This window comes from Scomber japonicus, chromosome 13, assembly GCF_027409825.1.
Source record: "Scomber japonicus isolate fScoJap1 chromosome 13, fScoJap1.pri, whole genome shotgun sequence".
Taxonomy (NCBI): Eukaryota; Metazoa; Chordata; class Actinopteri; order Scombriformes; family Scombridae; genus Scomber; species Scomber japonicus.
This window is the reverse complement of record NC_070590.1, coordinates 27,793,849-27,808,302: the sequence shown is the minus strand read 5'-3', so window position 1 is coordinate 27,808,302 and position 14,454 is coordinate 27,793,849. Positions and strand designations below refer to the sequence as shown.

Here is a 14,454-nt window from a genome sequence, read left to right as displayed (position 1 = left end):
GTTTTCAATTTGGATGTGAAGACCTTCAAATGAAAGCTTAGCATCTACACTTCCATACTTGGGTATTGGTACTTGATACTTTTAAAAGTATCGACCGAAATAAATTGACACCACATAGTATCAATTTCTGCTGCCATCAAATGATACCTGCAATCAATCCTTTTTGCACCCAGAGCTAGAAAATGTGACTTATTGTATGGACTTGCTCACAGCCAATCAATTCAAGTGTTCTTCGATTTGGTCACCTTTGAAGACTTTCAAAATGCAATTGTTTAAAAATCGAATCATTTAGATGTGGATCAGTGCTGGCTTCTATTCACATGATAAGTATTGAATGAAGTACTTTATTGGTATCAGTGTCACTTAATCACTGAACTGTAACTTGTTTTGGTCAACAGGTGAAATAATAAAGCTTGTGTCAGTGCCCAAATGAATACAGACCTAACTGTAACACTTCAAAATAAACCACCTCCACATAAACTCTCACATTCAATTTGACTTTAACTGCTACAAAATGTAACCGTTCATCCACACTGCAGCTCAGCAGCCATCGTCACCCTGCCTGCCTCTCAGCCTGCAGCAGATGGACTGCGAGGGGTTAAATCTCCCGAAACCTACCACTGTTCCCACTGTGTTGGCTCCGGCCTCGATACCAAAATATACACACACACCAATACGCAGTGCAGCTCTCGCTCTGTTTTTGCTCCCAGTGCTTCCAAGTCACAGGCTGGGGAGCAAAGTGACACCGTGCCACAAAGTGCCATCTTGCGCCTCCCTCTTGTGCCACACTGAGCCCCCCTGGCACTTCCAGGCAGGCTTATGTGCCTGTGGCCTTATCTCCGGCCCCACTGGCGCCGTGCAGAGGGAGTGGAGGGGTGTGGGGGGCAGGAGCTGGCGTTGGTTGGGCTTTGGCACTGACCATTGTTTGTTCTGTATAACCTCTCTCTCCCTCTCTCTCTATCTATCTTTCTCTTTTTCTCTCTGAAGGCAAAGCTCCAAAAGCGTGTCTGTTGGTTGGTGTGGGGGCGTGCAAACACACACACACACACACAAAAACACACACACACACTCGGAAGAAGACACACATAAAAATCACACTTGTGGTTTTTTCCAACACCGCCGCGGATTAGAGGGTCTTATCTGTGAGAGCAACTGTTGTGTGCAAAGTTGTCTCCCTGATCTTGTGTGTGTATGCTAGTGTGTGTGTGTGTGTGTGTGTGCACAGACAGCTGCAGAGAATGTCACCTCCCAAAAGACCACGACATCAGGAGAAAAAGCAACAGACATTTTAAAAAAAAAGGAGGAAAAACAGAAAGATGGCTGTGTGGCCTTGTGGACTGATATGAGAGGAGCCTTAGAATACACAGCAGGCCATGGTGAGTGCAAACATGACCCCTGCTCGGCCTCACTGAGACTTGTCTGAGATGCTGTCTGTGTTGGCCTACAAGGGACCTTGTTACTCTCACGGCGGCTGCCAGAAATATCTCAAGGGTGCTGGCGGGGGAAAAAAAGACTAATTATAGCGTCCCGGGTGTTTTAGGGCGAGAGTGATCCAAATGTCACGAATTAAGAAAAGCAAAAGACTTATCTGGAACAGTGAGAAGAAAGTGTCCAGGAAAACATTTAGGATTATTGGTGGAGGGGAAGAATGAGTGATTCACCTCCACCTCCACCTCCATCTATTCTACAAGCTTCCTCTCACAGCTTATATCACAAATCCCCCAGCAGCTCCCTGATGGTGATACCTAAACAGAGCAGAGGCAAGGTGAGAGGTAATTCTTCTTTAGGTAAGGTGCACACAGATCCCAGCTGTTTATGACGAGATAGAGAATGATTCATAGGTTCTGTTTTTTTTTTTTTTGTAGAGGCAGACGAGGGAAAATCCAGCCCGATTATTAGGTTTAGGGGCTGGAGCTTTGGCGGGAAAGTATGATGGCTGACTGGAAGGTGTTTGACAGGAGTCTGGAGTTTTGGTTTTTGAGTGGTTGGTGTTAGCGCGGGGAGAAATTCCTGAGATGGTTTCGGTTTTTAAAGGGAGGAGGAGGACGAGGAGGAGGACGAGGAGAGGCCGGAGTGAAGGGAACAGACGAAATGCTCAAATCTTCACTGGTGTTATTGTAAAATCTGTCAGGAGGGATTTTTGTCTACATTACTAGAAAGCCAGGATAACATGGGAAAGTTCATTTTGCATTCAGTGTTTTAAGCTTTGTGTGACATTGCTGCCTCTATTAATATAACATACACTTCCAATCTTTTCATCCAGAGTATAAATATTTGAACAGCACCTGATTTCTAGTCTATGTTCAACACATAAGTCACTTTATGTCCTTATAATGTGACATTAAGCAGCAACAAACTCGCCCACATCTTTACTTCTATTCATATAAGCTTCATAGATTGTTTTAATTTCCTGTTGCTGTCAAAATAAAGTCAAGCTTTATAGTAATCTTTTTTAGATTTAGATCATTTATTCTAACATGTTAAAGTAACATAATAAAATACATCGACAGCAATCAGCAACAGACATCTATCTATCTATCTATCTATCTATCTATCTATCTATCTATCTATCTATCTATCTATCTATCTATCTATCTATAACCAACTTTTCTACTCCTACCACCGCTGTTCTTCTTTTTAAACTCTAACAATCAAATTAAAGCCAGTAGTCCTCTAACACTAAAAAGTAGTGTCTGTGTCTAAGAGCATGGATTTAATTGGTGCGACCAGCACTTCATTAAAGTGTCAGCGGTCACAAGCAGCCGTGTTACGGAGCTTAAAAAAATGAAGAGGTGTCTGTTAAAAAAAGCCCATTTGACAGCAGTTTGTTGTACTTTAAGGAAACAACATCTGCTAGTTAGAAGCTGCCAACTAACAGCGGCCTCTCACCCTCACCCCCTCCTCCCCAGCAAGAAACTTTTTTTCAGCTTTCCTGTCCGGTGGCGACAACTGTTATCACCACCCTGTCTTTTTTTTTTTTTTCTTCCTGGTGCTAGCTGTCATCCGTCTCCATGAGCGCGGCTGGTCGCAGGAGCCTGGTCGCAACACGACAGAGGAGCTCCAGCTCTCAGGAGCAAGAGGAGATAGGATGCAGTGTCAGAAGGCTGGAGGAGAGGATGAAGGGTGGGGTGTGGGGGGGGGGGGTAGGGTTGGAGTCCTCAGGGTTTCGAGCTGCCGGTGAGATCTGACACCAAGGTCAGGGGTGGCGTCTCGAGCTAACTCAGCCGAGTGATGGTGATGATAAGAGAGCAGAGAGTCTCTTTTGAAGCCCCCCCCCCCCCGCTTTTTTTTGTGCTGCTGATGTTATGACTGCTGAAATCTATACGTGCTTTAATTCTTCTCTTATTACTGAGACTACATGATACATAACACCGTGTCTGACAGCTGATATGTGGACAAGCACTGAGCTATCAACCATCTCTACTTGTCTATAAACACAGTATCACACTGTTCCTTCTGTTCTCTCTGTCAGTGATCTTATCTCCAGCTCTGCCTCTCTAAAACACTCATGTGCTATTTCTATCTAGTTGCATGTATTTTTAAAAGGGCTCATGTTAAGTGTCTATTGGCTGATCATGATAATAAAAAAAAGGATTTCTTGATACTTTTGTCTTTTTTTTTAATCAATATAGCGTCAAATGTAATCTGCCCTTCACACTCATTCAACTCCCATGTGACTTCTTGGCTTCTGTGCACACTCACACACTCACACACTCACACATCCCTCAAGCCTGGCAGCAATAAAATCTAAACCACTTACGTGCCACCTCCAGCGATGCATTGCGACTGACCGCCTCCCCCAGGTAGTTTCGGGCCACGCACACGTAGACGCCCTCGTCTGGTTTGCTCCTCCTGCCGTGTACGATCCTCAGGAAGAAGAGCGAGCCGCTGGGAAGGAGCATCCGGTGGGAGCGAGGGTCCTCCCGGTCCGTCTCCACCCGCTCGCCATCTTTGTACCATTCCACGATGGGGGTGGGGCGCCCCTCGGCCTTACAGTTCAGAGTGGCTGGCTCGCCTTTGGATACGATCAGATCGGACGGGTGTTCCACGATCCGAGGAGCAGCGTCTTCTAACCGGGGTCTGGATCCTGGAGGCAAGAAAGATAAATGTAAGGGTTTGTGTGTGTTGCAGGGCAGACATTAGTGATGCATTTCTGGTGTTGATGGTGATAACTGAATTTTAGAATTCCTAGAAATAGATCTGAAATGTGCAAAAATACATTTTTCTTGGCTACATCAATCAATAAATCAAACAAGCTTTTTGATATAGCACCTTTCATACAGGTCAGTGTAGTTCATAGTGCTTCACAGCTGATTGACAAGTTGATAATAAGACAGAAAGAACAAGTGACAACATGAAGACGAGGAATAAAATGATGAGGAAAAAAAAGGAAAAAAAAAAAAAAAAAGAAAAATTATGAAAAAAGTCACCGAAGCAAAAGAAGTCATGTAATATCCCACAATAACTCTCTATGGTTGGAATGTTTAGTGCTCTGTAAAAAGAGTTAATGCTGCATTATTCAAAAAGTTAAAAAAACTAGAGATTCAGTGACAACATGAAGCATTTCCATCATCCAGACACTCAGGGTACAAAGTAAATACTGTAGCTGGAGTATGAACTATAATAAACATCTCTCTGTTTACACTCTGGCCAGTGAACACAAGAGGCAAGTGGGCGGCACGACTTCTAAAAAAACTCACTCTCCCTCTCTTTCTCTCGCCTCTCTCTTCAAAGCTCTCTAGCTTGAACAGCTGCCGATAAACACGCTATTTTATCGCCGACAACACGGCCATGTGAAACGAGCGTGTAATGTAATTGCTCGACGGTTACACTGGCGGTATAAATCAAGAGGACGTGTGAAATGACATGCTCTATATTCTGCATCTGTGGGACCCCAAAAAAACCGGAACTCTTTGGCAGCAGAGGAGAGGTAAATGTGGTAGAACTGTGTTAATCAGAACCTCATGGGAGCAGAAATGGCTGAAATCTTTAGATATGGACTATAGGAGCAAATTAAACACATGAAAACATTTAAAGAGGTGTTCTTAATGTAAAAAGCATCATTTCTACAGCTCCTGCATGGTGCAAGCATCTGTAAACTGATTATCATTATGAATGCATTGTGTTGTATTGTGTTGTAGTGTGTGTGTGTGTGTGTGTGTGTGGTCAGCGCCCTCAGAACAGCCTGCAGACTCTATTTTTTCTCTTTCTTTTGAATGTCTGATAGAAGGAAAGAGGGAAGCAGACGGAGATGGAGGTGAGGTAATTCCCACAGGTTTTATTTTGCAAGCTTTGAAATAGCTTCCTCCCCTCCTCCTCTTCCTCCTCCTCTATCTTTTCTCTTCCTCCTCCATTTTGAATGACAGCATGTTGGAGGCGCAATTATGTGTGAATAGCAAAATAACACAAACTCAAGCACCATGAGGCACGAGTGAAATTTCCCTCCGGAGAGAGAGCATGAAAGCAGGACAACAGGAGGTAATAGCACTCGCCTGTGTTTTCATAGAAGAAGAACGAGTGATTGAACGAGTGTGATTGTTGTGGTGCTCCTGATTTTTGCGACTGTAGTCTTTTTTTATTTGTCTCACGTTCCTTCTCAGCTGGAGAGCTTTAAACTAAAACCATTTTTCATTGTCAGATCGGCGCACGCTTTAGTACGAAAACGTATTAGGGCCAAAAAAAAGAGAAAAGAACATGATCTGGAGGAGGGTTAGGGTTAGGGTTCAACTCATACATTTATGATGTTCTCTAACATTATAAAGTCAAGGATTTGCGAGAAATAAAACTCCTTATTGCTAAACCCAACTGAAAAGTACAACTTGATCAGTTCTTCCACTGCAGGCATAATGCATGACAAGCAACGTCTCTCCAGTGTAGCAAAGTGATGCTTGACACTTTATACTGTCAGAGAATACCCAAGTTATTTTCTCGTAAATGTACGACTTTAATCTCAGAAACTCAGGTAAGTATTCTTGTTTTACTTTTTACATATATGGCTCTAACACGCTGTCATACTTTAGCCATGCTGTATGCCGCTGTATTACTTTCAGAGCGTTTGCAGCAGGTGATTGGAGGAAGTGTTGGAACAACATAACAGGAAGACAGAGAACATGTATGGCTATGTTCAGCGTTTAGGAGTTTTTGTAGCTCCTGAATAACACAGGAGTCAGCATCGCTTGAGTTGTGTGATCCCTTTCTTGTGGAATAACTTATTACTCAGTTAAAGTTTAAACCAAGAGAGATGAAACTTAAGTTGGGATGACAGCGTCTTTTTTTTGCTGGCTTTTTGTAAGTGAGCCAAGAAAAATCTAAATAAAAAGATGGAGCCACGAGGAAAAAGGGCAGCAGACTGTTACAGACCTGTAGGCAAATCTCACACCTGCAAGAGATCATCCAGATAGCAACTTGTTTCCTGTGCTCTTCCTCTCTTCTGTGGAGAGATAGCTGGCAACGTGCCTACAGCGCAGGTACACGCTGCAACTAATAATGCACCCCCCCCCCCCCCCCGCTCAATGTAAGAGGGTCGTAATACTTCTCCTCACAGGTGCATGAATGAATGAATGAGGAGGAGTTCAAAGGCTCAGACTGTCCTGATAACACCAGATAAGAAAAGCAGTCAAAATTCCAGTCCTCAAAGTGACAAATCCTCTATAGGGGGGAGGGGTGTAGGGGTTGGGGGTGGATTAAGAACTCCATTTAAGTGCTTTATGCTGATGGTGAGGTAGAGTACAGTGTGATGGCACTGCACTGGATGCAATTACATTCACAAAGATGGAGAAACAGGAAGCTCTGGATAGGAGGAAATGGTATATGAAGCTTTGAAGTTTGCTTCTAGTTGGAATCTAATAGCAGCTGAGCTTCTGTCTGCTGTCTACTGTCAGGCACTGAACGCAATCAGATATACCTTTTAAGCTGCTGTTAGTGGTAGAAGAAAACACATCATGACATTTTCTTTCTTTTACTTCCTTTAATTGGACATTGACTGAGTGTTGAGTTTAAGAGGCTGCAGATGTTTTATGACAAAAAAAAAACTTCAAAAATGTCTGAAATTGACTTTTATCACAATGGATTTTAACTACAACATATACTGTGTGTGTGCTATGGAAGAATTGGAGCTGAATTAATATTTAAAAATCAACATATATCACACCCAGAGAATACATCACACTCACTGAGACTGATCTAAATGTGGCAAAACCTGTGGGACGTAATGCAGTTTATGGAGTTATGGCTTCATATTCATTGCACCATTTAGAATGTGATTTTTGTTGTGCTGTGCAGCATAAAAACAGCTGCTGCACAGTTGTAAGTGGTTGTAGTTGAAAGTGGTCATGTTGGTGATGGCTGAGTCCTCATGGATGGACATTAACTGCTTGTCAATAGACAGCTGGCTCTGTCCCAAAGTGCCATCTCTGGTCCACAGAGGTCTAATCTTATCTGTGCAAATCCTAATACATATACGCCTGTGATTTTCTATGAGAGGCTACGATGCGGCCAAATGAACACATTGTAAAACTAATAAATAAGTCAAAAACAGCAATATTTTTACAAGGTTGTTTCCCGTCGAATGAAAACCGAAAAACGATCATTATTTTGTTAAGTGCCTCCCCTGCCTCAAGGTCTCCGAGCGGTGGATAGAGCGGGTAATAGCTTTTAGGTAATAGCTTTTATATGTATCATGGCTGAACTGAGTCTGTCTGGTATGGGGGGGGAGGAGGAGTGGAGGAGAAGGGGGGGGCTGTCTGTTGGGGGAGAAAGAACTCAGCGGGACAGAGCCTTTAAGAGCTGACTCATAAATTTTACAGTCCAAGCTGGTTGGAACAAGCCATGCGGAAATGTAAAGCTGAAGCTTTTAAAAAAAGAAAAAAAGAAAAGGAGGAATAGACCGACCGCAGCGCGAGGGCGAAGCGAGCTAAATATCATCGAGTCGGAGCGGACGGCAACCGCTGAACCTCAGCTTGTTAAGATGATACGCGTATCATCCAAGGACATTTAAACTTAATGAAATGATCTCTTAGCCTACTGTCTTCTAACACATAGGGACGCTCTGGCCCTCTTAATCTGTGATGTCACACAGATACAGAGCTCAGCGAGGATGGGGTAAAGTATGAAAGATGAATCTGCGAGTATGATGAGACATTTTGTGAACGATAGCGATCTTTGCTTTCTTTTGTGCGGCTGCAGGCTCGTACATTAGCGTGAAAGCAGCTATCTGCATGTAGATATAGAGACTGACTGCCACACAACTCCAAATATATTTGAATTTCTAAGCAGAGTGGTATTCCCATCAGTATAAATGAATGTAAGGGCGAGGCAGGGAAAGATGAGCTCAAATTGGGTTCAATGGACAGCTGGAGTCTGGAGACTGTACCCCCGGTTGTCTTGAGGATGGTGAGTAATAGGCGAAATCCAGACACTCTGAGGACCTATTAGCTCCTGCCGATGTTGTACTACAGCGGGATGGCAGCGGCTCTCAGAGCTACATGCCAGCTAATGAAACCACAGGGATGTTGGAGGAGTCCGGAGCGACTTTGACAAGAGTGACGTTGTGAAGGGAAGATGAACTAACTGCCACGGAACACTTGACGTATTTATGTGTGACTTCCTTCTGTAGATGTCATAGCTGTCAGACATCAATGGTGGTGAAGATGTTTTTAAATCTTACTTTTGAGGTCCTATCTGCGATTTGTGACTCAAACAAATACAGATGTTTAAATACAACATGAAAATGATGTAAATTAAAGCTGAAATACTTAGTGGTTTAATCTACAGGAAATGAGTCAGCAACTATTTCTTATAATCAAACAATTTGACTTACTTTTAAAGCAGATATGCCAATTTTCTGGTTCTATCAAATCAATCAATCAGTCAATCAGTATTTATTTGTAGCACTTTTCATAACAGAAAGTGCTTTACACAGTCAAATGAAAGTGGGTAAAACCAGAAATGTGAGGTTGGGTATTAAAAGGAATTGCACTTTCTAGCTCTTTAAATGTGAGGATTTGTTGCTGCTTCTGTTTTACATGATTCTAAATTGAATATCTGACTTTTGGAATTCTGATCGAACCAAAACAAGACATTTGAAGACGTCGCTTTGAGCTTTAGCAAAGTGAACCAGACCTCATCACTTATTCTCAAACATTTTATAGAGAAAACATGTTATGTTATGGCCCTCACAGCCACCAATCCTCAGCACAAATAAACACCTGAGAGGAAACTCCGAGTCATCACAGGAGATCAAACACATGTTCACTCTGCATCTGACACATGACATGATATTTGCGTTGATGCAAGAGGTGTGAAACTGCACTGACGGCATTTATGCATCACTGCAAGAAGAGAATTATTAATAAGAGGTTGGTGGGCTCAACTTCCTGCACTGTTGTTTTTCATACACTGTATAACTTTATACAGCTTATTTGGTCACAATAAGAACATATTTCAGGTATAGATACAACAGAATAAGATAAGATACAATAAAGTATGATACGCTACGACAAGATAAGATACAATACAATACCATAAGACACAATACCATAAGACAACATAAGATATGATAAGACAACATAAGATATGATAAGATACGATGGTGGAGGGCAAAAATAGTAAGAGTATCAATAAAAATAAATAAAAGAACAATAAATAATATGAAGTAAACAAGCATATCCAGATGTGCTGATTAAGCTGTCTGTTCTGAGATGACATGGCTGGTTAATCCAACAGGAGAACACAGCAGTGTTTCTTTTCATTCATTCCACTCAGTGTGAACTTTCCCTGAGTTTATATAGTGTGCTCTGTATAGAGAATGTATTTAAACATCAGGACATATACATATATATACACATAGTGAATTACTATCAAGCAACTTCAAAGTCACTTCAACTTGGGGGGGGGGGGGGGGGGGGGTAAAAGGAGGTGGGGATAATAAAGCCTGAGAGGGGTGACAGAGAAATAGTGCGAATGAGGGAAATCTGGAACAAAACAGCCATGGGGAGCACAAACTCCTCCTGCTGCAATGTCCTCGCTGTAATAATGGAGGATGGCAAAGTGCTGAGGCATAACTTTTCCTCATCTAGCACAAGAACAAGTGGCCCTGCATGTCCCGCTGATATAAAACAAGAACAGAGGACCACTGCCAAAGACCCCCCCCCCTCCTCCTCCTCCTACATCCCGACTTTCACCTTATTTCACCACACACACAAGCAGATTTACTTCCTCTGAAACAGCCAAAAAAAAAGCAACACCCAGTAACTCACATGTCAGCCCAGTCTTGACTTGCATTGAAATGCTACAGAGAATGGATAACGAGGGGGGGTGGTAGGGTTCAGACTGTTGACGTCACTCAAGACAAAAAGAAACATGATATTAATTCATCAGACTGTCATCAAAACTTTAAAAATATCCCAAAAATACAGACATTTTCAAAATCTATGTCAACTTTTTTTTCCTTGCATGGAATTAGACCCCCTCATTAAAAGTTGTCTTGACTGACAACATAATAATATTCCACAGCTTCTTCTGACATGGGAATAGTGCCACTCCAATTATCCAGAAATGATTCCCTGCTAAGGAGTCACAGGGTCATGATGAGCGACAGTCAACGTGTTTCTGCCGTGTGATTAGAGATGAGCTCACCAAGCTGCCCATGTAGACAAACAGACCTCCTGGATCCTCATTATATAAGAGGAAAACCTGAGGGCTAAAACAAAAAGTACTTCTTCTGATTTTTTTAATATGGAGGGCTGTGGAAAGTTCATTCCCGACATCGTTTTATTTGACGAGCGACTCGTTTTGTGTGACACAAGCTGTTAAACCACTCTCTGCAGCTCTGTATGTAAATATGCACTTACCCCTGCATCTCTCACAGACACTATTTTTCAAACACAGATGGTATAATGCTCATATGATGGTCTGACTCACACAATAAATCTGTGAAGGGCTCTCATTTTGGTCTGATGTTTGTACAAGGCTCAGTCGTGAGGTCAACACAAATCCTCAGACCTATTTAACGACTGTCTGACTGCTCAAAGCAAAAAGGTCTTTACGGCTCTGCTCTGTGGAACCGAGACCCAACCCGGTCCAGATTCTAGTTTGTCTAATCGGGTCAGGTCGGGTCTAAGCTCTGTACGTTGATGGGTTCATTCGGATCTACCCGGGTATTTAACACAAGTCATGTGGTGCGTCAGAAAACAGTGTGCTTTGTGGATCATCACAGTAGAACAAGAAGGTAGGTCTGTCACAATAATTATCGTACAATAACATAATTATCATCATCATCATGTCTATATATGGACTTATCATATGATACATGGACATGAGCTTGATCATTGTTACAGAAGTGTAGCGCCCACTCTCCAATCCTACCCCTCGCCCCCCTTACATTACTCTGCTAGTATATTATCATTATATCAGTGGTATAAAATGATATTCAAATGACAATAATATCCTTTATCTCAAGACACTATATCGTCCAACTAAAGTAGTTATCCTAACAGAAATTTTGAACTGTATGACTTGAATGGAAAGCTCATGCAGTGAATCTGAATGTTAAGTCATGCATTAACACGTTTGCTCTGAACTGTTCAGTCAGACATGGACCCTGAAGCCTCCCCTGTTCATCACTCAGCAAACAGAGTTGTCTGTGGTGTACGTGACCGACAGCATATAAAGATCTTGTCTTAACATTGGAGGGTTTGTCACACTTCCTTACACCGTTTGGGTCAAAGAACTCTGTCCCTGCTCAGCTGAATAGTATTGATTGTGACTTTGTGGGCTAAAACACGCTGTAATTGTAATTGATTTATTCTGTTATAAAGTACTTAAACTCAGCCCGACTCTGATTACTTTTGTTTCTCACCAGGGAAGTTCCAGAAATGTCCTCCATATCGACGAAAAGGTTCTGACACAGACAACTGAAGCCAAACTGATTTCATCTCATCAGTCTACCAAATCTTAATTAAGTTCAATTCGTTTTGGAATTGATATTACAGTAAATATTCAATTAAATAAAGAGTTAATAGCACACAGAAGGTTTTATTGTTGGTACAGGATTTTTAGTTATTATATTACATGTTATAAATCTGTGTTTGAAGCATATAAACTAATTATTCTTGTTTCTATGACTTTACATTACTGCTCTTTCCCACTGTAGCTGCCTGTTAATTGATGTAATTAGTTAATAATGGATCTGGCTGCTGCTGGTGTTTGCATTCACTCTCTATTCAGGTCTGTTCAGGTCAACTGTGTTTTGGTTCGTGTCTGTCATGTTGGGGTCTGGCTGTGTTCAGGCCCCCCACCCCTCGGGTCTGGGTTTTTTTGTTGTTGTTTTTTTAGAGTTAATTAACGCATGTCTGGTTCTGGTAGGTTTTTCCACATGTCCATTTCAGGTCCAACATTTTGGGACTCGTGAAGGCACTACCCACCCCCAAACCAGCCCTACCACTTCACAGAAGGTGTACGTGTCATCACAGATAGGATCAAAAATATTCTGTTCTCTGCGGCCCTGCAGGGGAAAAGGACATAAAACACGGATGGCACTTCAGCTCCATCAAGCCTCCCACCCAGTCAGGCTGAGAAACGCCTTTCATTTCTACATGAAGGACTTGAAAGTAAATCAGAATACAGCAATATCTCCAAAGCCTGCACTCCTTATCATTCCATGGTGAGTTGTGGTATAAGGGAAAGATTAAGCCATGCTCTGGCTTAGCGACTAAAATTAAGGCTAAGCTGAGCTAACCACTAGCACTGCACTCAAGATAACCACCCTCTCCACCCAATTCTACTTAAAAAAGACACAGCTCTTACTGGCTAAGAAAAGTCTTTTAAGAGTCCACTACAAGAGCAATAAAAGTACCTGCCAGCGGTGAACTGAAGGAGCTTTATAATCTTTACAGAGGAGATATACGAGTGTCTGTGGTGGAGGAAGGGATGAGATATTTCACTTGTGATACGACAGTGAAAAAAATGCTCTGTTTCAGGTTAAAGTCTGGCATTAAAAAATCTTAATAAAGTAAAAGCACAGACGTACTGGCAGCAAAAACAACTTAATGTGTCAAAATAAAAGTACTCATTATGCAAAATTTCACTATTTAGAGATTGTGGTATTTATCTCAGTATTGCAATACTAACACTGATTTAAAGCAACAACTACTGTTACAGTGTCTATAACAATGTATTTTTTATGACATCATATGGTTTACATACATCTGAAAGGTATCAAGTAACTATGGCTGTGAAATCATGAAATGGAGTAAAAAGGAAAGTATTTTGGAAGGAGAAAGTTGCATAAAATGGAAATATTCAAGAAAAGTACAAGTTTCTCAAATTCAGTAGGCTCCAGTACTTGAGTTGATGTATTTAGTTCTATTCCACCACTGGAGAGGGAGGAGGATCAAAGAAAATTCTACAATTTTCCTACTTTCCTATCCCCTCCCTCATCTGCAATTCTTTTTAACAGGCAGCCTTCCCCTCTTACAGAATGTGTTGTTTTACAGGTTTGTTGCCTCCCCCGTCCTCCTCCTTCTCGTTCTTCTTCTCTCCATTCTCTCTAAAGCAACGGGAATTGATTTGCAAATGTGCATTCAAAGTTAAATAGGCAGCGGGGAGGGAGGCAGGCTCGGAGTGCTATCTCTTCGCAGACTCTTTTGACCCTGCAGGGACAACCAAATGAGGCTCTTGCATGAGAATACAAAGTGGCAGCCATAAAGAGAAGACCTCCTTAATTGAGCCTGTGTTGATGCTAAGCATCTAAATGGGCAGGGTCAACTTTGCAAAAGGAAATTGGGTGTTTTTATCATGTCTCTCCCAAGGCCATCAACAGCTTGGTAAAGTAGCTTCTTTTTTATTTTGCTCTCCTCTTTGAGAAGTGGGGCTCATCGAAATTGGGAGCAAAAAGATCCAAATCCCACAGCAGCCCCCCGCCCCCCTCAAAAAAAAAGGCAACTCTGTTTCATGCTCCCAGTATGGCCCCTTCCTCTGGTGGAACAGCTGAAATGAGTTTTGGCTAGATGTTTGGGCAAGTTGACAAGGCAAGAAGCAGCTTGTTATGGACAGAGAGCAAACAGTAGCTTTCTTTTCTGGTCCAACAGGAATAAACAGATGAGCCTCACAGAATTTTTTTTTTTTAACACAACAAGTTCTTCATGGTAAAACAGTGCTGAGAGGCTCGGGAGTTGATTAAGCTTTGATTTACTTCCATGAGCAGACAGGACTCTGAGGGGGCAGCAAAATGTCCTTTTATATTCTGAATTGAGCTGACTTTGAAATGTACTATTCTTGAGTTTCCACAGCAAACTCTTGTAGGAATAATCAAGTATTGACATCTACAACATATCCAGTAGCATCAATAATGAGGGGGGGCGGTTTAGCTACAATATCCTCATGTAACAATCTAAAAACTTAAAATGTAAGCTGGAGAGGCTTTCTTAAATCCTAAGGACATAAATATAACCAGTC

The 14,454-nt window shown here is 42.0% G+C and overlaps 1 protein-coding gene across 1 annotated transcript in view; it reads right to left on the bottom strand.

Moving 5' to 3' along the window:
* robo3 (roundabout, axon guidance receptor, homolog 3 (Drosophila)) overlaps positions 1–14,454 on the bottom strand; it is a 171,170-nt gene that overhangs the window by 72,388 nt on the left and 84,328 nt on the right. The window contains exon 2 of the mRNA XM_053331144.1: positions 3,761–4,087. Coding sequence (XP_053187119.1) covers positions 3,761–4,087 — 327 coding nt within the window. The remainder of the gene's footprint in view (positions 1–3,760; positions 4,088–14,454) is intronic.